General features: G+C 39.2%; 1 protein-coding gene across 2 annotated transcripts in view; it reads right to left on the bottom strand.

The window, feature by feature from the left end:
- Window positions 1-7,466: 7,466 nt before the first annotated feature.
- Window positions 7,467-24,379, bottom strand: part of Sas-4 (spindle assembly abnormal 4) — a 61,371-nt gene continuing 44,458 nt past the window's right edge. For both annotated transcript variants that reach the window (XM_083140428.1, XM_083140427.1), the window contains exons 8-10: window positions 21,137-21,332; window positions 17,047-17,200; window positions 7,467-7,788 (exon numbers count right to left, since the gene is read on the bottom strand). In XM_083140428.1, the coding sequence (XP_082996554.1) occupies window positions 17,072-17,200; window positions 21,137-21,332 (325 nt within the window). In that variant the 3' untranslated portion in view covers window positions 7,467-7,788; window positions 17,047-17,071. The remainder of the gene's footprint in view (window positions 7,789-17,046; window positions 17,201-21,136; window positions 21,333-24,379) is intronic.

A 24,379-nucleotide genomic window follows, 5' to 3' on the forward strand; every position in this document is an offset into this window, starting at 1 on the left:
TTTTTATAGTAGCTCTTGTTGACCACAGAAGAAAAAAATTATCCTCAACCGGTGGGAATGCTCCTCAGTTTTCTTCTCTCTCCTATATTTTCTGTGCTTGTTCACTATACAGGCAACACCTTACGATTTGATATACACAGGGCATGTACTATGTAGACATTTTAACGAAAAATCGGTTGAAGTCAAGGATGGCTCAGTTGGTAGAGCCCTGATTCGGGTTCTGGTAGAGCCTGCAATTTCCGCCTAAAATGTCTACATATGCAACATCTTCTTGCTTTCTCTTCTCGACATTCATAAAAATTTCGGCTGTCTCTTTATGGTAGTTAAGTGTTTGAATGTGTTTCGAACCCAGTAAGCTTAAACAAAGTATTTTTTTATACTATGAAATTCTCGGACTGCATATACGAAATTTAGTTCTGGCAAAACTAAATCATCACTCAAAACTTTGATTTTCAGTTGATCTATGCAGCTTATTTCTGTTTTAATAAACCACCCCAATATCCGGTACTGCTGAAATATTCACGAGAGAGAGAGAGAGAGAGAGAGAGAGAGAGAGAGAGAGAGAGAGAGAGAGAGAGAGAGAGAGAGAGCGAGCGAGAGAGCGAGAGAGAGGCGCCTTGATCTCTTCGGCCCTCGACCCGAACTAGAACTACACTGAGGCCCTGGAAGTTCTGCTGTTGTCAATGTCTTCATTTTCGAATCACTATATCTTATAAAGCAACCAGAGGACGTTGACTGATCACCAATCGACTGTATGAATTGTCACACTTACCTCTGAAATCTCATTAACCGATTCTTTGTACAGATCAACCGAAAAATTGAATCCGCATCTTTATATCCTCATTATATTCTAGAACGTTCCGCAGATAAAACGATTCGTTAATATTGCCAGTAGTTGATTCCTTCTCTCATTCAAGAACGTGCCCTCTCCCGCTTTCCAGAGATTAGAAATTACAACGAATCGCCCTACGTGTGGCGCTACCTTTGCTGTGCAGCTTCCAAATGCTGATAAGTCTCTACATAGTGCTCAAGTGCGCTGCGACAACACCGAAAGCGCAAGAAAAGCTTACGTGCAATATTATCAACAGGGTTATAGAACATTCTCCGTCTTGTCTCGATAATTGTCTATCTCCTTAAATCATCGTCACATTATTCCAAAAGCCAAAAACTTAATTTTATCTAGTGTAAAAAACAATCCATGGGGGGGGGGGGGCTCAAGCCACCTCAACCCCACCTTGGATACGTGCTATTAACAATAACAGGGTTATAGAACATTCTCCGTCTTGTCTCGATAATTATTTCTCCCAAATTATCATCACATCATTCATGAAGCCAAAATCCTAATTTTATCTAGTGTAAACAGAAAAATTTCCTGAAGGGGGGGCTCGAGTCCCCCGATTCCCACCTTGGATACGTGCTATTGACAATAATAGGGTTATAGAACACACTCCGTCTTGTCTCGATAATTATTTCTCTCAGATTTATAAATTTATTATCTTCACATTATTCAAGATGGCAAACACCTAATTTTATCTAGTGTAAATTGAAAAATTTCCTGAGAGGGGGCTCGAACCACCTCATCCCCACCTTGGATACGTATTAACAATAACAGGGGTATAAAACATTCTCCGTCTTGCCTTGATAATTATTTCTCTCCTTAAATTATTTTCACATTATTCAAGAAGCTAAAAACCTAACGTTAACTGAAAAATTTCCTGGGGAGAGGGTCAAGCCCCCTGTGCCACATCTTGGATACCTGCTATTATCAATAACAGAGTTACAGAACATTCTCCGTCTTGCCTCAATAATTATTTCTCTCCTTAAATTATTGTCACATTATTCTATTTCACACCACAATAAACAAAAAAAAACTCATTTTATCTAGTGTAAACCTAAAACTTTCGGGGAGGCTCGAGCCCCCTAAGCCCCCCTCTGGATACGTGCCTGCATCCATAGGTCTCATTTTGGCGACACACAAGTCGAAAGTGGTGCCTGCAACAACTGACAGAGGAGGACCCAGACCTTCAGATGGAATAGGCGACACAACTTCAAAGACAAGGGTGCTTCCAGGGGTCCAGACCCCCCCTCCAAAATTTGGAAAATACTATGGATGATTCATAATACTTCCCGATGAGACATGTAGAAGATACAGAACAATTCTCTCTGTGTGTATGGTTTGTGGATTCTGAAAGTATAATATCTACTCAAAGTTCTTATGCATCAGCAGCGGTGCCCACAGGGGTGGATTATGGTGCAGGCTGATCCACCGACATTTTCCCCTTCAAATAATGTAAAATTCAACATTAATATATTTTTCCAAAATATATGTAAAAATATCACACCTTAAATACACCATATTTAATCAATCAGATAAAGAAAAGAGGATGCGTGTTTGGTGCTTTACTGAGGTGAATGTGAAGTTTTACACTATAGCTGCATTACAAGACAAGCGATATTCATTAATAACATGCGTTTCCAGGCAAGCAGGGCACATTTTTCTTTTAGCTGGGGAGGGGGGGGGGTGGGGGGTGGGCAGATGACCTCTAAATGTTTAGAAGAGTTCCTTGACATAGAGTAATTAAATTGTTCGAACAATGGGTCAATATTTGGAATGAAATGTAACAAATTCCGATCAAATATCAATAACTAACTAGGAAGATGATGCACCGTTAAGTTCGGTTACAACACTTTTCATTGGCCATGTACCCCCAAAAAAGTTCATTTATACTTACGAAGATAATCTGCATGTCAAGTTGTCTGAACACAGACACAACCACACCTATTTAGGGTGATCCCACACCTTCAGATTTTCTACTTTTCTAATTATGCTTATCTTTTAGACACTGATGTAGTTTGCAAATATTTGCAATTTTAGTTCAGACATCTGCTACTAGATGGCATGGCCACATGCATTTTTATTATTTGCAAACAATTCTGATATTTTTGTTTTACAAAAGTGTTTACCTTTAACCATTATTGTTCAATGAATATAATTTATTTCAAGAGAATTTTTAATTCACAGAAAATTAGGTGCAGTGTTTATAAAACTGGAAAATGAATCACACTCACACTTTTAAGCAACAATAGTATTTTTATTTTTTTTAAAAAAATATTCTAGATAAATGTTATATAAATCTACCTCATGCACAAAATTTAAGCATAATGTGAAATTACATAGAAAACATGTTGAGAAACAGTGGTAAATGCATGTAGTGTTTCCAACTACGAGTTCTTGACTGTGTGCCACACGTGATTCCCGAAGTTACTGCTTGGTGGCACTGTATGCATTTGGTTATGTGCCAAGCACTGCTTCAACACGCCAGTAGTTGTTTTCGATACATCACACACAGCAGTGTTGTTGGCCAGATTGTCAGTTCACATGTAGGAGAATGGCGTAGATGGATGATTTCATGCGTGGAAGAATCGTCGGATGACTGGAGGGGAGTCAGACGCAGATGGAAGTGTCATGTTAACTGGATGTCCCCCATTGTGTCATCTCAAGGGTCTGGCGACAATTCCAACAGGGTGAAAACATCACTTGGAGGTTTGGCGGAGGCCATCCAAGAGGACCGTTTCTTATGCCAAACAGTCGGGTACAATAGACACAGCACCGCCTCAGATCTCGGTAGAGATCTTGCAGCTGCTACAGGGACCACCGTTTCAAGGTTACTGTGTACAGACGGTTAGCTGAGGGACACCTGTATGCCAGAAGACCAGCAAGGTGTGTTCCATTGAACCCAGTGCAAAGAGGAGGCTGTTTGAATTGGTCCAGGGAACATCACACATGGACCCAGTAGCAATGGAGTCACGTCTTGTTCACAGATGAATCCAGATTCTGTCCTACCAGTGATTCACGACGTGAACATGGTTCCATCCAGCTAACCTTACTGAACTGGACCATTACAGGTGTGGCTAAATCATGGTGTGGGGTGGGATCATCCTGGGGTCTCGCATGCCCCTTCATGTCTTCCCACGGGGTACCATCACAGGTGCTATGTATCGGGATGATATCCTGGACCAGTATGTTAGTCTGTTTCGGGGTGCAGTAGGCCCTGAATTCATTTTGATGGATGATAATGCTCGTCCCCATCGAGCTGGCATAGTGGATGCATACCTTGAGACTCAAGACATCAGACGCTCACCAGACTTGAACCCAATAGAGCATGCATGGGACATGCTTGGCAGGCAAATTGCACGTCATCAAATGGCTCCAAGGTTCATTCCCGAGCTCAGGGAGGCACTGGTCCAAGAATGGCAAGCCATACCCCAGCCACTTCTTGATAACCTCATTCTCAGCATGCACTCGCATTGTGGTGCACGTCTTGCAATGCAGGGAGATCACACACACTATTGACATCCCTGTGCCGCACCCTGTTTCCTGGACTAACACATGGGTAAATTTCCTGATTTTCACACCCCTTTGCATTTTTGTCTCTGTTGCCCACTCTGTACCTTTTCTCACACTGTTTTCAGTCTGATACCATTTGCAATTCAACCTGCAATCCATATATGGGGGGTTCTCCATTTTCTCCCTGGGACAAGTACCTTCAACCGAATTTTCCCTAACTTATGAAAATGAGTGTATATATTACATATATAATTACTTATATATATATATATATATATATATATATATATATATATAACACATTAAAGAGGAAACTCTCACCAGACACAGATAAAATTCAAATTTTTGAGGCCACGAACAAAGTGTGTGAACTAAGCAACACGGACAGAGCGATAGTGTGGCCTGCAGTGTTGCCAGATCCACAAAGAAGTTTTAGATAGTGCCAAAAAAAACATGGTTCTTTCGCCAGGCTTGTCGAAAACTGTGAGTGGTGGAGGCTGTGGGAGGAGGCAAAGGGTGGTGATGAAGGTGAGGATGGGGAACATTGCTGGGTGGCCTTGTTCAGGCAGGGGATGTGGTTGCATTCATGGCTGATATGCAAGCTCTCTCCCATTTTCTATGCACCAAGGTGTTGGTGGATTAGGGCAAGGGGTGGATGATCGTTACCCGGAAGCAGTCATTGAAGGGGATATTATGGTGGTTGGTATGCACGGCAACAGTGAAGTCCAGGTTTTGGGTGGAGGAGTGGGGGTTGTTGATTCGGAGGTTGAGGGCTGTGGATGTTTCATCCAGGTAGAAGCCACCACAGCTATTATAGGCAGGGATGGCAAGGTAATTTACTTGTTACGTTTTTTACGTGTAATTTACATTGCTTAGAAAAGTTCTTTACGGAGATGTAAAAAATAATTTACTTTTGTAAATTAGCAATATAAAAACTACTTTCTGTATTACATTTTAAACTTTAATTTTCTTACATATTTCAGCACAAAATCATCATTTTCTGAAGATTGTTTATACAGCCACCTCATGCCCTCACTCACAATAACAGATATTTAAAAATTGAGATACCTGTTGATATATACTTCTTGCACTAATGCTTGTATTTAGAATATAACAATGATAAACGGCAATTTATTTGGATTTGATTTCATAGATTTAGTAACAGCTTCAAATTCCTTTTTCAGGCATATTATAAATTTGCATAGGCTAATTATGATGTGAATATGGCAGTTTGTAAAATTCCAATATAAGAGTACACACAAATTCGGAAGGAAAGCTTTTTAAAGCCTTTTCTTGTTTTCTACCACTGCCAACTGCCATACATAACAATAACCATCATAAAAAACGTGTTTTTATGTTTAATTGTAATTTTTAAACGTACTTTACATTTCATACGTATTACGCGTTTTTTACGTGTCATGTAGAAAGCCTTTTTTTACGCATAATTGCACAACCCTGATTGCAGGTAAGGATATAAATGAGGTTAGAGGTGTGACAGGTTCCTTTGGGGTAGAGGGTGAATTTGCCAGTGGCAATGTGGATCTGGAGGGTGTGAGAAGTGACAAAAATGGGGCAGGTTTTGCACCTTGGGCGGTTACATTTGTGGCGGGGGAGTTGATTGTGAGTTGGGGGGTATGGTGGACCAGGATGTTTTGGAGGTTGGGGGGTGGCATTTGAAAACAATTCTGGGATTGACAGGAAGATGTTTCTGGTGTCAGGATCACTGTGGAGGATGGGAATGAGGGAACATAGTGTGTGTCTGATTTTGTTGAGGTGGGGGTGATATTGGGTGTCAAGTACAGGAGGGTTTGAAGGTGTCTTGGTGGTGGTGTATGAGGCAGCTCGAAATATTTGTTTGGTGACCAGGGTGGAAGGATATCTACGCTTGGCCAAGGTTTGGTGTAGGCGGAGGTTGTAGTTCTGTTGGAAGGTGGGTGAGATGTTGAGGTGTTGATCCCTGAGGGTCAGGGAGAAATGGATGGGAGCTGGAGAAGTGTAAGTATTGCATATGGTTGGTAGGTTCGATGTGAATCAAGGTTTCTGAATGACCTTCCTTCTGTGCACATCCACATCCCGGAAGGTGATTTGGTTGGTGGAGTGGGTCCAGGTGAACTTGATGGAGCTGAAGTGTTTTAGTTTGTCTAGGAAGGTGGACAGGGATGGTTCTCCATGTGTCCAGAGCATGAAGATGTCATCAATGAAACTGAGCCAGAGGAGAGGTTTCAGGGGTTGGGTCTCCAGGAACTCTTGCTTGGGTTTGTCCATAAAAAGGTTGGCATAGAATGGGCCCATGGCTGTGCCCCGGATTCAAAGGTAGTGAGTGCATGTCCTTGGAGGTAAAATTTGTTGCACGTGAGCACAAGGTGGGTTAGGAAATTAGTGCTGGGGTTGTGGGGTTTTGGTCTGTTGTTGAGGAAGGATTCCATGGAGCGGAGGCCATGGGAGTGAGGTATGTTGGTGTAGAGGGATGTTAGGTCAATGGTGGAAGGATGTTGATTTTCTTGAGGAAGTAGTTGGTATCACAGAGGTAGAAGGGCAGGCTTTTACAAGAGGCTGGAGGTGAAAGCCTACAAAGGCTGAAAATCTTTCGGTGGGTGAGTTGTACATGGATATGATGGGTCTGCCAGGGTTGCCAGGTTTGTGTATTTTGGGCAGTAGGTAACAAGTGGGGGTGCAAGGGTTGTCTGGGATGAGCATGGATATGGTGGAGGCTGTCAGGCCCTAACAGGGGGCCTCAGGCGTGGATGAAGTCCTGGAATTTGTCGAGGTGTGTGGTTGATATATATATATATATATATATATATATATATACACACACACACACACACACACATATGTGTGTGTATGTGTGTGTAAATGTGTTTCAACTGCAATAATTTTTACATTTAAAAAAACTATATGAAATTTGAATGAATCCATATTTTTAAGTTTACCACTATTTATTGTAAAAATTTGAAGCATTTGTCACACTTACCTCACTATGTCAAATAAATCTCACATAATTATTTCTTAACTTTACAAGGTAATTTTTATGAATTTTGTAAATATTGGAAAATTTTCCAACTAGTTACCCTGTCTTTCATTTTGTGCAAGGTGAATGATTGAGAAAGTGCCCGTAAACAAATTTACAAATATTCTTTATTTCACTCTTATTAACATATATACACTTTAAAACAACACTTTCACTTATTGGCAAACTCTACTTGTCATTAATAAAATTTCATATCAAATTAATCCTTAAAAATATACATAACCTGCCTGCTTAATTTCTAATAATAAACTGCCTCATATAGCCCTAATATTCCTTGTTAAGTGAGTAAGCAGCAACATACTCATTTCATTAACATCCATCATACTTTTCTTACTGGTAGCTGGGTTTCTGAACTAGCTTTAGGCTCTTGAGATGCAGCTGGCTGAAAACTGATTTTGAAGAATAGTACCTGAAAACAAACGTTGCAACCAGTATTAGTATTAACTAAGAGTGCAGAGATTTACCAAGAAACTGATTGGCTATTGATGACTAAAATATCCAAAATTCAATGACAATGATTTGGCGATTCAAAAATAAATATAAAGAATATTTCTGTGTACTTCGACAATCTAGTTTAGCTGTGATGGAATAGAGATTGCCAAGTCACATCATTAAAAATACCCAATATTTAATTCTTTCAGGTAACCATACTACACTCCAGGGTGGATAAAAATCAATGATTTTTCTTTAAAAAATAATTTTTGATTATTTTTTTTATTTAAATCTATATATTTTTTTATAGAAAGGCATGCCTTTGAACAGTGTCATTAAAGTAAATAAAAACTTTATGAAAACATACATTTTTCTGTTTCTCATACTGTATAGCTATATAAACCTACTATTGAAATGTTTGTTGAGTGTGTTAGTGAAACAATAATAATTTCAGTAACTTAAAATATTTTTAGTCTTTGTTGCTGAATTTTGGCAATTTCTTTAATGATAGTTTGCACAATATCAGCTGCCATGTTTATAGTTTAATGATAATGACACTTGAAAAAAAGTGGGAATATAATCAAAATGTCCATCAGCTATTCATTGATTTCAAAAAAGCATATGATTCGGTCAAAAGAGATAAATTATATAATATATTAGTAGAGTTCGGAATACCTAAGAAGCTTGTTAGTATGATAAAAGTATGCACCAGTGAAACAGAAAGTAAAATTCGTGTGGGTATTAATGTGTCTGACAAATTTACAATTCATGATGGGTTAAAATAAGGAGATGCATTATCTCCATTGCTCTTTAATTTTGCCTTAGAATATGCTGTTAGAAAGGTAAAAGAAACTAACGAAGGACTAAAATTAAATGGTATGACTCAGTTGTTAGCATATGCAGATGATGTAGACTTATTAGGGGATGATATAAATACAATTAAGAATAATGCTAAAATATTTTTCAAAACTGCTAAAGAGATAGGTTTGGAAGTTAACAAAGAGAAAACTAAATATATGCTTACAGGCCGAAACCAAGTGTTAGGTAATAATCAAAATCTAATTATTGATAACAACTCGTTTGAACCAGTTTCCAAATTCAAATACTTAGGAGTAATATTAACAAATGAAAATTATATTAAAGATGAAATAAAAAGTAGGCTTAATTCAGAAAATGCATGTTACTTCTCTCTTCATAAACTTTTGTCCTTTCGTGTAATATCTAAGAAACTAAAAGTTAAAATATACAAAACAGTAATTTTGCCTGTAGTATTATATGGGTGTGAAACTTGGTCCCTTACATTGAAAGAGGAACATAAATTGAGAGTATTTGAAAATATAATCCTTAGGAAAATATTTGGACCTAAAAGGGATGAGGAGACAGGTGAGTGGAGAAGGTTACATAATTTGTATTCATGTCCAGATATTATTAGAATAATGAAACCAAGAAGACTCTGGTGGGCAGGCCATGTGGCACGAATGGGAAAGGAAAGGGGAGTTTACAGGATTCTTGTTGGGAAATCTGATGGTAAGAGACCTGTAGGAAGGCCAAGACGAAGATGGAGGGACAACGTTGAGATGGACTTAAAGGAAATTGGTAGGGATGGAAAAGAGTATGTAGATCTTGCTCAAGATAGGGACAGATGGAAGGCTTGTGTTGCTGCAGCCATGAACCTTCGGGTTTAAGAAGGCTAGAGAGTTAGTTAATTAGTTAGATAATGACACTATTTACGGTTTAACATGATTAGTATTTTGTATGTTTTTCTACACAAAATGTTTGCCCTTTTTGCCCATAAAATTTATTGAAATTTATCTCAAGAGAAATTTATCATGTTTACATTTTACATATTACATTTCCTTTCGAGTGAGTTTCACCCCTTCAGTGCATATATTTTGTTTCCGATCTTTTTCTTTCTTAGAGTCTAATAAACACAAAATAAACACCATTAACTTACTACAAGATTAATGTACTTTCACCAAAAGTCATTCTGATATCTACAAAATCCTTATGTACATTGTTCTGTGCATTATTTATTTAAATCGATCCACCTTGCTACACTCCATCTCGGGATCTGTGGAGTTAGGCTGTACATAACAGTAGATAGGGAGAAAGGGAGTGGGTGGAACAAAGCGGTGCACGCTGATGCAAATGGCTGGTAGCTGCAGCCAGATTTTCCCTTGCATGTACAGGGTGGCCACTGTAGGACCATGATAAAATTCAAGTATAATTCCCGGTTTTGAAGGCAAACTTTCCAAAAATTCAAGGGTACATACACACACAAATATATTAACAAATATAAATGGTCTGTGCGATTCCAGTGTATCCAAAAATTCTAATTCAATTCAATTGAGCAGTATATGTAATTATTTTAAGGTGCGGAGCTTACATTTGTCATTTCACATACTCAGACTAGAAATACATGTACGAGGACGTATCAAAAAGTTTTGAGACTAGTTCTGTAACACGCCAACAGATAGCAGCCCAAGGCTGCATGTACAGGCACAGGGAGCACCAACTTTCATAAGTCAGTGTGCCAAGAGACATTGTCCTGTGTACATCGTGAACTGTGCAGCTGGTGCTCTTCTGACCAGGTGCGTTACCACGTCTGCGATTTCATAATGGACAGCAAGTTAGAACAACGAGCGAACGTGAAATTCTGTGTGAAACTGGGCAATTCAGCCACAGAGACGCTTGACATGATTCGGCAAGTGTACAGCGATGCTGTAATGAGTCGTGTGAGATGTTTTGAGTGGCATGCACGCTTCAAGAGTGGAAGAATATCACTGGAAAACGACGAGAGATCAGGACGCCCTTCAAAGAGCGCAACACCCGAAAATGTTGAAACCATTCGGCAACTTGTGCATGAGGATCATCAGAGAATAATCCACAACATTGCTGCCATTGTCGGTGTGTCATACGGAACAGTGCAGGCAATCCTCACGTGTGATTTGAACATGCATCGTGTTGCTGCCAACTTCGTCCCCAGGCCGCAGACCCAGGAGCAGAAGGAACACCGCGTTCAAGTCTGCCAAGAACTCCGTCAGTGTGCCGTCTTCCAGTGATGTTCTTCCACTCTTGAAGCGCACGTGTCTCTGTGGCGGATTTGCTCATTTCACACAGAATTTCAAGTTTTCTCTGTTCAAACTTGCTGTCCATGATGAAATCGCAGACGTGGTAACGTACATGGTCAGAAGAGCACCAGCTGCACAGCTCACTATGTACACAGGACGATGTCTCTTGGCACACTGACTTATGAAGGTTGGTGCTCCCTGTGCCTGTGCATGCAGCCTTGCGCTGCCATCTGTTGGCGTGTTACAGAACTAGTCTCGAAACTTTTTGATACATCCTCATACATACATAAGTCACAAATGTATTGTATCTGTCAGGTACAATTGCAGCTTGTTCTGCAAAGGACACTAACAAAGCAATTCTGCAAAGGACACTAACAAAGCAAACGCATTGAGACAATTATCTTTTATTTTATTTTGCTTTTCCTTCCTCGATAAAAATACCAAAAGGTAAACTGTGAAGAACTTGTCTCAGTATGTATTTATAAATTCAATGAAATTGGAATTGGAATTTTTAAAAGGTTGATATTTTTAACGTCTACGGAGAAAAATTCAAGCAGAATTCATGCATAATTCCCGAAGCGAATAATTCATGCGTAATTCCTGGAATTCAAGGAATGCCCGGTGAGTAGCAACCCTGATGTAATCACTTCCACTCATGCATTCATTGGTCGAGCCTTTTCAAGTCCTACTTGTGCAGAAGACTGTTCTTGTTCGATACTCCATAGATTCCCAAGACAGAATGTAGAGTATTTAATTATACCTGAAGGGTTTATCATCACTGTCAGTGTGAGGAATGTATGAGTTACAATGAAAAGTTCTTGTAACTACAGTCAAATATATCATCTCAAAGTGTGATGCGAAAATTTATCATAATATTGCAACATGTCTTTGTCCCTACCATAAAAAACTGACATTGAGTGGCTAAACAATTTTGGCACCGAAGGTTCCAGGTTCGATTCTGAGCCTGGACATGTGTGCTCCTTGTGAGTAACTAGAAGTGGCAGAAAAGCATTGTTAAATCCAAAAATTTCAATTATGTTCTTTAAATTACCAAGACAACAGTCCAAACATGTACCTATTGGCTCCATGGCAAAATGTAAGACATTTTGAAGCCCGAAGCACCAGGTTTGAACCCTAGTTCAAACTAGGATGGCTGCATCATTGCATTTATCCAAGAGGTAGGAATGTAAAATAACTAAAAATAGAAACATGTACATTTTTAAAATTTAGTTATTGAAATTTTCTGCTTGAGCTTGATATGATAAAAGGTTTGTAAGAAACCATTAGTAGGTTGTCATATTTCTTCTTTGCCAATACAAGACACACGCACATTGAATGGGATTGCAAAATCCACCTTTATACACTAACACATATACGAGGTGGTATCAAAAAGTTTCAAGACTAGCTCTGTTTACAAGAAAGTACTTTATTTATCTACGTTTAAACACTATCACCTTCAAAATAGTCACCTTGAACAGAAATACATCACTCCCAGCGTCTTATGGAATGTGTCCTGCAAGTTTTCTTTTCGCAGCATGTCAATCACCTTCTGCGATTCGTGCTGTATCTCCACAACGGTGTCAAAATAGCGATCATTGAGCTGGATCTTCGGGAAGAGAGTGAAGTCTGCAGGAGCCAAATCTGGCAGGGTTCGGAAGTATGATCATGTTGTTTCTGGCGACAAACTCACATGTGAGAAGAGCTTGGTGACAGGGTGCATTGTCGTCTTGAAGCATGGAAGTCTGCCAAGAACTCTGTCAGCGTGTCGGGAATGATCCATTCTTCATGTCGAGGATCATTACCGGTGACGTAACTTGTGTGTGCAGGTATGACCCTGAGCTGGAAACATACCGAATCATGTCAAGCGTCTCTGTGGCAGATTTTTCCACTTTCACGCAGAATTTCAAACAACAACCAAACCAAACTTGTTCTAACTTGCTGTCCATGATGAAATCTCAGACGTGGTAATGCACATGGTCAAAACAGCACCAGTTGCACAGCTCCCAATGTACACAGGACACTGTCTCTTGGTACACTGACATGCAGCCTTGTGCTGCCATTTGTTAGCACGTTACAGAACTAGTTTCAAAACTTTTTGAAACCACCTCGTACTTCTAATGCACATTATGTTAGATATTGCATTAGCCTTTAGTGGATGGCAGCTTCTCCCACGTGTTAGCCTCTCTGGAGAGAAATTTTTCACGTACTGGCTTTTCAAACTTACAGCGATATTTAACAAAAATCGTAGCAAGAGAACTAATTGTCATGGAGATGAAGTTGGTTCTGTTCTTTTTTTTTCGGAATGACATAACAAAAGATAAATTAAGAAGAAAATATAAATTTTTGCACAAAAAATTGTATACAACATACCCCTGTGGCCACCACAATAGACCAAAGAGAATGAAGAAATGTAGAATCTACCAGTGGTATATTCCTATAATCACGCAAAGCCACGTTGAAAATAGATATATACTTCTTGGGGGAAAAGTAATAATGATTAAGGCAAGCAGCACTGCCATCTTACGGAAAAATAATTCAAGAAAATCGCTACTAAAATTGCCCGTATGGATGCTGGATGGACCAAACTTGCAGGGAGGCATGACAAAATACCACTTTTCAAGGATATGCAATACCTGTCCCCCAATTATGAAAAACAAACAAAGGTAAATATGCAAAATTTTAGATAATCGTAACTTTCAGGTAAAAGGTAAAGGTAAAGTTCTCCTCTGTGCTTTGCACCATGCCATGGAGGTGTATAGGGGGTTTGCAGTTAGGGCCCCACACTTTCTTGATTACGACCGAAGATGGGGGTGATCAGCACCACACCCCTGGCTGCCTTTACCACCCTAGTTTCCTCCAGGTACCAACTTGCTGGATGGGCACCGGAGCCGCTTGAACAGGTGGAAAAATCCAGATTCTCCCCCACCAGGGATCGAACCCAGGTCTCTCGCATGGTAGTCAGATGCCCTAACAACTGAGCTACTGCAGCTTGTAACTTTCAGGTAATTTTGAAAATTTGAGGTCTCTTGCTGGATCCCTAATTGCCATCTGACACGATTCCTTTTTATTGATTGTGGACTAGCACATCCGACTTGGCACCCCGTCCTCAAAAATATCCCAGACCAGAAAAAGAAAAGATGTGGTGTGCATACCGAACCCCCTCCAGCCACACGGGGAACAGGAATTGCACCGCAGCACACCGAGCAGCACGGCCCAGCTCCCCCAACCACCACCCGGCAGCGCCACCTGACAACAGGAAGCAGAAAGCATAGCAGACGATGCAAACTAGGATATACACGCCAGCTCCGCCGAAGGGAAGAAATTGCAACTACCGCCACCCAGGAACAAACAAAGCAGTGATGTGAGACCATCTCCCCTCCAGATGCCATACCATTAGTGAATGAAGACACGTAGGTAATTTTAAACCGCGTTTACCGCATACATCATGAATTTAGGAATTTTATTTGTGAAGCTGATATATTAAACGTGATCAGAGACTCAAGTCATGTCTGGGGAATGTGTTTAATGTGTGCCTGATATATGCAAAGTTTGTCTCTTCAGTAATTAAAATTATGAATGATTGAAGTAATCATGTGGCCGCGGTGGCTCAGTTGGTAACGCGTCTGACTACCATGCTCAAGGTCCCGGGTTCGATCCCCAGCCGGTTCAAATCCGGGAACTTTTCTAACGTTGGAAGCAGCTCCGGCGCCCACCCAGCATCGAATGACATGGGTACCTGGGGGTAAAGGCGGTCAGAGGCGTGATGCTGATCACATCACTCCCACTCATGACCGGATCAAGAAAGTGTGGGGCATTACCCCCACACCCCCTATACGCCTTCATGGCATAGTGCTAAGCACAGGGGAGCACTTTTTTTTTTTTTTGAAGTAATCTAAATAATTACACAATAATAGTAATTGATCTCTAATGATGTTGTTTCAGACCAAACTTTAACCAAACTGCAAACTTTAATTCTTGTATCAGATTTACAGCAATTGTCTTTGGATCAAATAATTACATAATAATCTTAAAACAAAAATAATCTTAATTACAATAATAAAGTTTGATCTTTGAAATAATTGACTCTCCCTTGCTCGAAGATAAATTAAGTAATGTTAGTGTTTAGTGTTGATAAACTTCCAACCTGGAGGTAGATTCTGCTACATCTGGTCAGTGGGGTGGTGGTGCTATCCAGACCGTAAGTTGACAAGGTATCCCGGGACTGACTTTTGTGTCTCATGTGCATTATCGCTGGTCAGTGAAATGTGGATGTGGTCACGATAGTCGAATCTGGGAAGATTGTGTGTGGAATAAATATATAAAAGGTTAAGTAAGATAACATGCAAGATATAACTCCATAAGCCGATCCCTGTGATGAGGAATCTCAGGTCTCGAAAGGATTACTGTGCAAATGAGAATGAAGCAACACACTGGTTCGTTGTGAGGAGTGCACCGGGAGCATCATCACAGTAGCTGACCTTTGCTATTGTTGCACGGACCACTAAAATTATTGGTAATTTTACGGATAAATTAATATGTCATTACAAGCAGACATGAATGACCTAAAAACTTCATTGCATGGTGCAATCAGTAGTGGCTTCTGCCTATTCACACACTCACATATGCACACCTAAATAAATCTGCAATGCAAATATTTTTTTTACTGCAGTTATTGATTGAACACCAACTCCTTCAAAACATACAATGTTACCATGCTACTTCACCTGCATCGCTTCATCAGACATCAGTTGGCTACATTGCACTTATGAACACAACTCAATTTGTGTTCAGTGGCTGCTGTCTGCGTAGAGAAAACTGCAAAACCAGTTCCCTCTTCTGGCTTAGGTCATAGGGAATTTGCTTGCACCGAGCTGCCCATGTGCGTATTTACACTCATGTGTGTGTTGAAATCCAGTTCCATTCGAGACTGTGCGACACCACGGCAAATTGAGGGATTTTAAAGGGACGCCATCTCACCCACCTTGTTTCGTGCATGGCAGGTGCAAGAAAGAGGGGGTGGGGGTGGGGGAGTGGGAACAACTGAAAGAGAAACCTGCATCTTGCATTGTAGACAGAGTGAAGCAAGGGAAGGAAGTTAGCTACAAAGTGTGCAACGACTGCAATAATAATGCAGATATCGCGGAAGGGAAAAAACGCCAGCGTGGAGTGAGTACTAACATATACACATGCATCTATCCTTGATTTCGCTTTATTTGGTTGGTTCGGTCATTAGAAATAAACAACTGCTAGATAGATTACAATTGATTTTCTGCATGTGGTATATTGATCGGCTTCTTTGGGGCTTCTTTGGGGTATGCAAATGTTATCATTCTCCTTGTTCACTATTATCAGCAGAGTGAGGAGGAAAGTTTTTACTAAATATATTGCAAATCAACAATAATGTTGATATTGTAGATTGGTATTTCTTTGTTTTGAGTGATTTCCTCAGGTTATTGAATGCTGAATTATTATAACTATCGGTGGAGTTACATTGTAGTTCGGATACTAGGTTCAGTTCTGATTTGCCTTTCTGTGCATAAAGCGGATGTCAAAACCAAACTCATTATAGCCCAATATCATCTTTCTCCTCACGATCAATGGAAAAAAACACTGAACAATTTCAATTTGTAAAAAAAAATATATGTTAAAAAACTTTCAACCCTGCCAGTGTCATTATCAGTAAAAGGCAGTCATAACTTGGGTTGCCAATACTTAGCATCATTATGTGTGCAAAGATGGGTGTGAGTAATTTAGAGGGATGATAAAAATCCTCCTAGAAACGAAGCTGAAGTGCACACCCATGGAGCCAGACCACCAGCCTCCATTAGGTGCAATAGTCTTTGAAGGGCCTATGCTTGCCATGCATCACCCATGGTCGGTAGTTCTTAGAGGCCATCGCGGCTATTTTCTGCCTTTCGAAACTGGAGCTAGCTACTTTGTTTCAAGTATCTCTCCAATTCCTCACGATGCTACGTCAACATCGAAAAATTTGAGCATTTCCACCATAAATTGAACCTGCAACCACTCTCATTGTATATCTTGTAGTCCAAGATGCAAATAGGCCCAATCGATAGTCAATTTTATTATGTCTGATAAGTACTTGTTGTTTAATTCCCTTCAATTTTTAGGCAAAACCAGATATAAAACAGCAAATTAAATCATACCTTCAATAGTGCTTCTCCAAATGCATCAACCTCCAGAGTCAACCACTAAGTTGCCACTACTGTCTTTCAATCTCACACGGCCGTTAGCATATCTGGTCTCCTGCTGCCCATCAGGATACAATATCTTCACCGTCCCATCTGGATATTCCCTGCGCTTAAGAGGTTAAGAAAGAATATTAACATCTCGGACACTACCAATAATATATATAATCTGCAGACGCAATTTGGAATACAAATGCAGATCTACTCACTATCAAATGCAAATTAAATCTATCACAGAGTGGGAACTTTCCAAAATTCCTTAAATTTTCAGGTTTTCCAGATTAATTGTAGCTGCCATACTTTTGCGTAAATATTACCAGGCAACAAAACCAACAATGGCGTTAAATTCTAGTATCATTGTGGCAGCTTACTAAACAATGTACCTTCTGATAATATTTTGAAAGCATTCACATTTCTTTCTTCAAGACATGTTCTTTTACACTGATACCCATATTATGTTGTCCTAGGTGCTAATACAGGTTAGTGGCTTATCTAGATGGCTAATGGAGCCAGCTCCAATCCTATACTAGTCCCAAGATTTTTGAAACCTCGGAAAATATGCAAACTACAGGCTTCATCATGGCTTAAACTGGCGACACTGCTGCCAAGCCAGAATTTCAAATACAGTGCTAGATCTATAGTGATGAAAATTGGGGAGTTATTTGAAAAGAAGTCGTGGACTCTGGGCTAGAAAGACAGGTAACAGCAGCAATGGGATCTGATGTGCTGACCACGGAAACAAAATCAGGGTTCCACTGTATACAAGAGCTGTTATACGATATTGCATTTGAAAATAAATTAAAAATCCATGTTCACCAAATGTGCAAAAATTATATTTTATATTCCCTAACTTTTCCAGGTTCTTTTATGAAGTGCCCTGACTTTTCCATGGCAGTAAGAATCCTGTTATATAGTTCTGTTTGAAAATATCTTAAATGGCTTTAAACTGTCATTATCATTATTGGTAAGAATCATTAAAAGGGAAAACATATTAGGTTTTTCTATTACTTTGACAAAACATACTAATCAGAAAATAATGGTAGGTTCTTAATAAATGTTAAGAACAAAATTGAATTGCATTGTAATTCAAGAGTGCATTGCTTATTTCTAGCAGGTGCAAAGTGAATTCTTCAAAAATCTTGTCAGATTCACAGATGCTTCCTTCGATTGATTGATTTGCTTTATTTTTCTTCACTTTTTGTGCCAGTCTTGGCTAATTTGTGAAGATGGGGATGAGTGATATGATGAAATTAATGAATGGACACTCACAAACATCCACGCCCAGGCCAGGATTCAAACCCAGGACCCGTGGCGTGGTAGCGTGAATGATTCCTTTGAGCTCTTCCAGGAAGTCCTTGACTGTTTGGAAACTATCAAGCTCACGGTTTTCGAAAACATTCAGCCCACAACAGCACCTTCCTCTTGAAAGCACGATTACCAAATGCTGTGAAAACAGATTGCTTTCCTTACAGGCCTTGGTTAAATTCATTCATTCTTGTGAATATGTTGGCTAAATATGTAAGTTTAAGCAGTCACAGATCATCATCCTGCTGTTCTTACAAGCCGAAACGGTGGCCAATGAGGAAAGCATGCACTTCAGCTCTCAGTTCAAACAGCCACACTATGTTTTTCCTCAAGACAACCACTGCATTTCAGACGGGTGAATCAATGATCTGAGAAAACTTCCCATATCTTCACTCTGAAATAACCAAGCAATCAGTGGTCGGGATTTTATACAATTGATTATTTTTACAGCATCATGAAAGATGGTACTAACACATCGTTTCTCAACCTATGGGGTGCGACACACTGCTGGGTCCCAAGGGGGCATTTGGGGGGTCGCAAAGTCAGGTTCAAAAATGTATTTAATGTGTCTTAGAGACCTACTACATTTAAATTTCTAAGATATGTATTATCTCATCTCTCTGCTCTAGGTAACGAGATTGAAAATTACTTTCCAGAAAGTTAGAGTGAATTCATTTGGATTGATTGATTGATTTGGTGTTTTAAGCACAGTAATGCACACTTTATGCACAGTAAGGCTAATTGGGACTGGACCTACAGTTTAAAGTGGGATCCGAACCACTATGTGCCTCCACCGGGCATCGAACCTGGGACCCCTTGATTACAAGGCGACGACGTGAATTCAATTGAATTCAAGACCCATTCTCGTATTTTTAAGGTTCAAACATGTTGTCAGTAAAACTAAGAGAACAACTGTGTGATATCATCTGTGATTCTGGCATTAAAGTTAAATTTTTAGATTCAGACTTAACAAGTTTTGTATATCTTTAAGAGGTGAGTATCCTGAACTTTCGAATGAGGCACTAAAGTTGCTCATGCCGTTCTCCACATCATATTTGTGTGAAATAGCGATTTTCAAGTGAAAAGTAAGTACATAAATAGACTTGATGCACACTCAGATTTATGACTATTAACCATCATTGAACCCAACATACCCCAGCTTATGCGGAAAAGGCAACCCCAACCGTCACATTAGTTTGGTGGGTAAAAAAAAATGTTTTCAATTTCAGCATGTGTGCTTAGTTAGATGTTAGACTAGAGTAAATTAGTCTTTCAAATTACATATTTACTTGAGTGCACACCCCAACAACAAGTAATTATCCCGGTGCCCATGCTTATGGGTTCCATGAAGTGTAATATCCTTCAAGGTGGGTCCTGGACTAAAAAAAGTTGAGAAGCACTGTTCTAAGAGAATTGATTGATTGAATTGCTTTATTTTACTTTGCCTTCTGTGCCACTTTTGGCTAATTTTCGAAGATGGTGATGAGTGATGACTTGATGAATGGAGAATGGACACTCACAAACATCCATGCGCAGGCCAGGATTCGAACCTGGAACCCCTAGCATCCTAGTGCGATGTGCTAACCACTCTGCCACGGGGGCCAGCTGTTCTAAGAGAAGTAGGCATCTTTTTCGTAGCATGTGCATGCTGGTGGAGAATGCAATGGCTGCTACTGGAGTTTCTGGATATTGCTTTGATTTGTCCAAATATCAATACACTAATCCACCATTTTCCTCAAAAAAAACTATTCAAGAGTTTGAAGATTTCATCTCCCGTCACTTTGGAGCACAATGGTGCAAAAACCCAAGAAGTACCACTAATCTTCTATTGTGGAGTCATTCTCATCTTCTGGTTATGAAAGGCTCCAAAACATCCGTTGTGGAAGGAGCTTCCTTTTGTAGGAGTTTCAGTGTTCCAAGTCTTGAGCCACCCATGACAAATGTTCAATACCACCACAAACGTGCAGACTTATGATTTGACACTTTCCCCAAAACAACTGAAGTGAAATGAACTGAAGAGATGGTAAGAAACTGGAGTATACGTCATGGTGCTATCATGTGTTTTAAATCCCAACAATCAAACATTAAAGAACAGCATCAGGGAAACGCTGCTTCATGGCAGTTTATTATTTCAGAAGCTGCATCATTGCACTTTAAAAATGCTGTAGTGACTTCACACTTTCGGCAGCGATGTGATAGGCCATGCTGTCTTTTGCCTGCAACACTGCGACAGGGACTCGGCATACTTGAAACTAGTCGCTGGGGAGACTTTGCAAATATGAAGGTGTAACGAGCGATTTTTCACGGAAAGCATTGCAGAGGCCTTGCTGAGCTGCAGGACTTTGCGTAGCACCCTTTGAAAATTGATGTCATAGACTACAACAGATCAATGGGCTATGGCCACATTTTTATTTTTAAAAACTTAGTTCCTATTGTTCTTTCAGCTGATGGAACAAAATTGTTCTCTAGTAGGATGTGCATGTAGCCTGGTCTGTACTGAACAATACTACAATAAGTAGTTTCAAAGATACATTTTCTTTATAAAAAATACGGAATTTCAAATTTCCCACTGAAAATAGCTCCATGTATTTAAGGGCTAACAGTATCCCCTTATTGGTTGAAAGAGATATCAGCTTATCACTCATCAACATCCAAGGAATTACAATGTAAAAATAATAACTGTGATGTGCTGTGTAAAAACCAACAAGATTCTAATATACATATAATGAATTGGTTAGTTTACCTTATGCTCTTTTGTGTGAAACTCCTTCTGGCCGTTACGAAACTCCAGTACTTTGTCCCCATTGGGCAGCTTCTTCATAACAAGCCCATCTGGGAAAATGAACTCCTCCGTGCCATCAATGTGATAGAAACAAGCTGAGCCATTCGGGAAAGTTACTTCAATTGTTCCATCCTTCTGACGCCGTTCTACCTGACCACTGGAAATAATAACACTAAGAGTGACCTGCTCCAAAATAGGAAAATACATTAACCGATAATCTAGTCAATGACCTGGATGTTGGAAATCAGATTACAAGTTCCAAAATGTATCCGAATATCTGTAGCCCAAATTTCTTGGACCTGCCTTAGGAATGGGGAGGAATGAAAACGCGTTGTTTTTGATACGTGAAGTTTGTGTTTCCACATTGCGAATTTGGATGTGGGCCTTCAGATTAATCGGAAAACATCGAAATCCGCAATGCAGAAACACCAAATTCATGTATGAAATACTAAAATACTCTCGTCTTGTCAGTATAAACAGCTAGCAGACCTCTGTGGCAAAATGGTTAGCACAGAATGCTACGACACCAGGCATCACAGGATTGAATCCTGGCCTGGGCATTCTTTGCGAGTGTCCCTTCATCAATTTCATCATCACTCATCCTCATTATCGCAATTAGCCAAAAGTGAAAGAAAAGCAACATCAAATAATGTAATTCATACAATCAATCAGTACATATAGCTCTACCAAGAGAAAAAAATCCTCTGCTTGCATGGTTGCCCCATTTCTACATTGCCAAACAGTGAAGCACTCTCAGAAGCTTGTTGCCTTAATCTTTATCCAGTGTCAAGCATTTGTACACTCCTGTTCAGATAAAATGGCACTTTCTTCAACTGCCCAACCTTACAAAAGTTGCCACTTTATGTGAAGGGATAAACTGTATACAGAGAATGCATACTTAATATTTTTTTTTTCAATGAAGCAGGGAGGGAAGTTATATAAATACTACAAAACAAGCTACAAAGAGTGTAGCAGCTGCTACGCAAAAATTGGAAAACTTTTATCAACAAAATCAGAAAAGTGGGGTGAGAATGGTGACAGGCTTTAGACATGCAGTAAATGTAGATCCTCTGAAAAATGTGAACTCTCCATAGATGATTATGTTCATCTCTATAATATTTGTATGAGTAAATACAGCACATGCTCGTTACACTTGCATGCAAAACACAGGACGATATCCTATTCCTCAACATATTTGAGTGTAATGAATAGGGAGTGGATTTTTAGATGCTAAAAAACTGAAAAATATTTACTTTTTATGTTCTAAAAACAGTGGAAATATGTGGCTAAAAGCAAAAAATATCTTCATTCAAAATTGTCAAACAATAAATAGACACCAGTGACAGCTGGACGTTAGTTGCTTGTTGCATTCTGTTGATTACAATGAACAACAATGCACATTTCCAAATTATCCATTAAAAATGTACGCCAATTACCTCTGAACGACTACTTGTGAAAACGACCTTTCCACATCATCACATGTAGTCAGATGTGCATATTTGAAGTGTGTCATGCACAACTACACCATCAATTTTACCTGCACATTTACTCTCCAGAACCTGCAACTTTGCACAGTTTGCAGTACCTCTTGTTTTTTTTCTGAACAGACTTCGGAATTTGGCTCTAAGCACCTGCAAGTGTATCCCTGACAGAGAGTTTAATTTCCTTTCAACTGCAGTAACATTCTTTACTGTATCGCAAAGCAGTCATGTGGAAGTTTCCAGTTTTTCTGTCACGCCACACAAAAAGCTTAGATTTGCAGATAGAAACCCCAAATCGTTTTGAAAACATCCCTTGAAGTATCACGAAGTATTTAGTCTATTTTATGCATTAACCCCAAAATATGCATTTACACAAAGAATTCAGAAACTTTATTTCCTCTGGAATGTCTAAAATATGTACATATTAAGTCCTTTCCCTAGAAATGTGTGTTTTATGTGCTAGAGGTAAAAATTATGCATTTTATGTAAAATAAGACTTCACAAATTACGTACATTGCAGCGTTACTACTGAGTATGGATGACTTCTGAAGCAAGGAAAAAATATATGTTTTTAACTAAAAATCCGCTTCCTAGTAATGAACGTGGCAACACACAGAGTTCACAAGCACAAGTGAAAGAAAAGCGAGAGAAGAAAACTAAGAGTCACTGTAGTCCATGAGTTTGCCAGGGTCTGTCTCTTCATGGTAGAGCAATAGTAATAGGATTTGTTGTCCCATACGAAGTACAAAACACCATCTACGAACAGTATCTTAATCCCATTTAACTAGTTGGTTGTGCAAAAACAAATGTATTTTTAACATTTAGCAGCTGGAACTTGATTAAACTGTACTCTCCCATGATGAAAAGTTTACAAGTAAGCTTTTTTCAATCAGCAATGATGTAGACCATAGCAGTACGGCAACTATTTTACTTTGATTACACTTCAATGCCACTGGGACAATGCCTGTCCCAGTCATCCTCAAGATAGTGACCACTACTTCAGTTCTCCTGGATATCTGCTGAAGGTATCATTTCTTTACCTACCATGAAAAATGGTTGCCAAATGTTTTCTTTGTAGACCCACTTCATATTTTCAACCCCGAAAAATGGGAGAACTCTAGCCAGTACAAGTAAATGATATCGCATTACATGGAGAAAGAAGAAAAAAGAAACAAATACATAAATAAATCCTATGGTGGAGTTGATGAGTAGTGTGCATATTTATAGTAGGAAAGGGCCAATATGAAGAAATTTTTGGCCGATACAGATAAAGTACCGATATATAATTTACTGATACTGATAACCCATATTGTATCGATCCGATATAAAATTCCAAATGGTCCTTGAAAAACCTGGAGGTATCATTAACCTCAAGGTGCAAAAGAAGTTGCATATTTATGCAAAGAGACCTTTATTATTTTTAAAAACAGGGCATGGAGATTATCCATAAAAATTAAAATAAAATGGCAGACTTTTGCAATAAATTATAAGATATTTATAGAGTATCAATTAATTTGTTCCATCCCTAATTTATAGGCTCTAAAAACTTGCAAAATAAGCAAATAATAAAAAAAAAAGCACCAAAATAGACAGCAAAGATGAAATTTTTAACAAAATTCTCAGTTGCACATTTACTGATTTAAATTTTTGTGTACTATGATATTTTCTTCTATTTCTGTTATTTTCCGTTGGCTAATGACGACGATCCATGGTGTTAAATAAT

The sequence above is a fragment of the Lepisma saccharinum genome, chromosome 18 (assembly GCF_977018435.1).
Source record: "Lepisma saccharinum chromosome 18, izLepSacc3.1, whole genome shotgun sequence".
Taxonomy (NCBI): Eukaryota; Metazoa; Arthropoda; class Insecta; order Zygentoma; family Lepismatidae; genus Lepisma; species Lepisma saccharinum.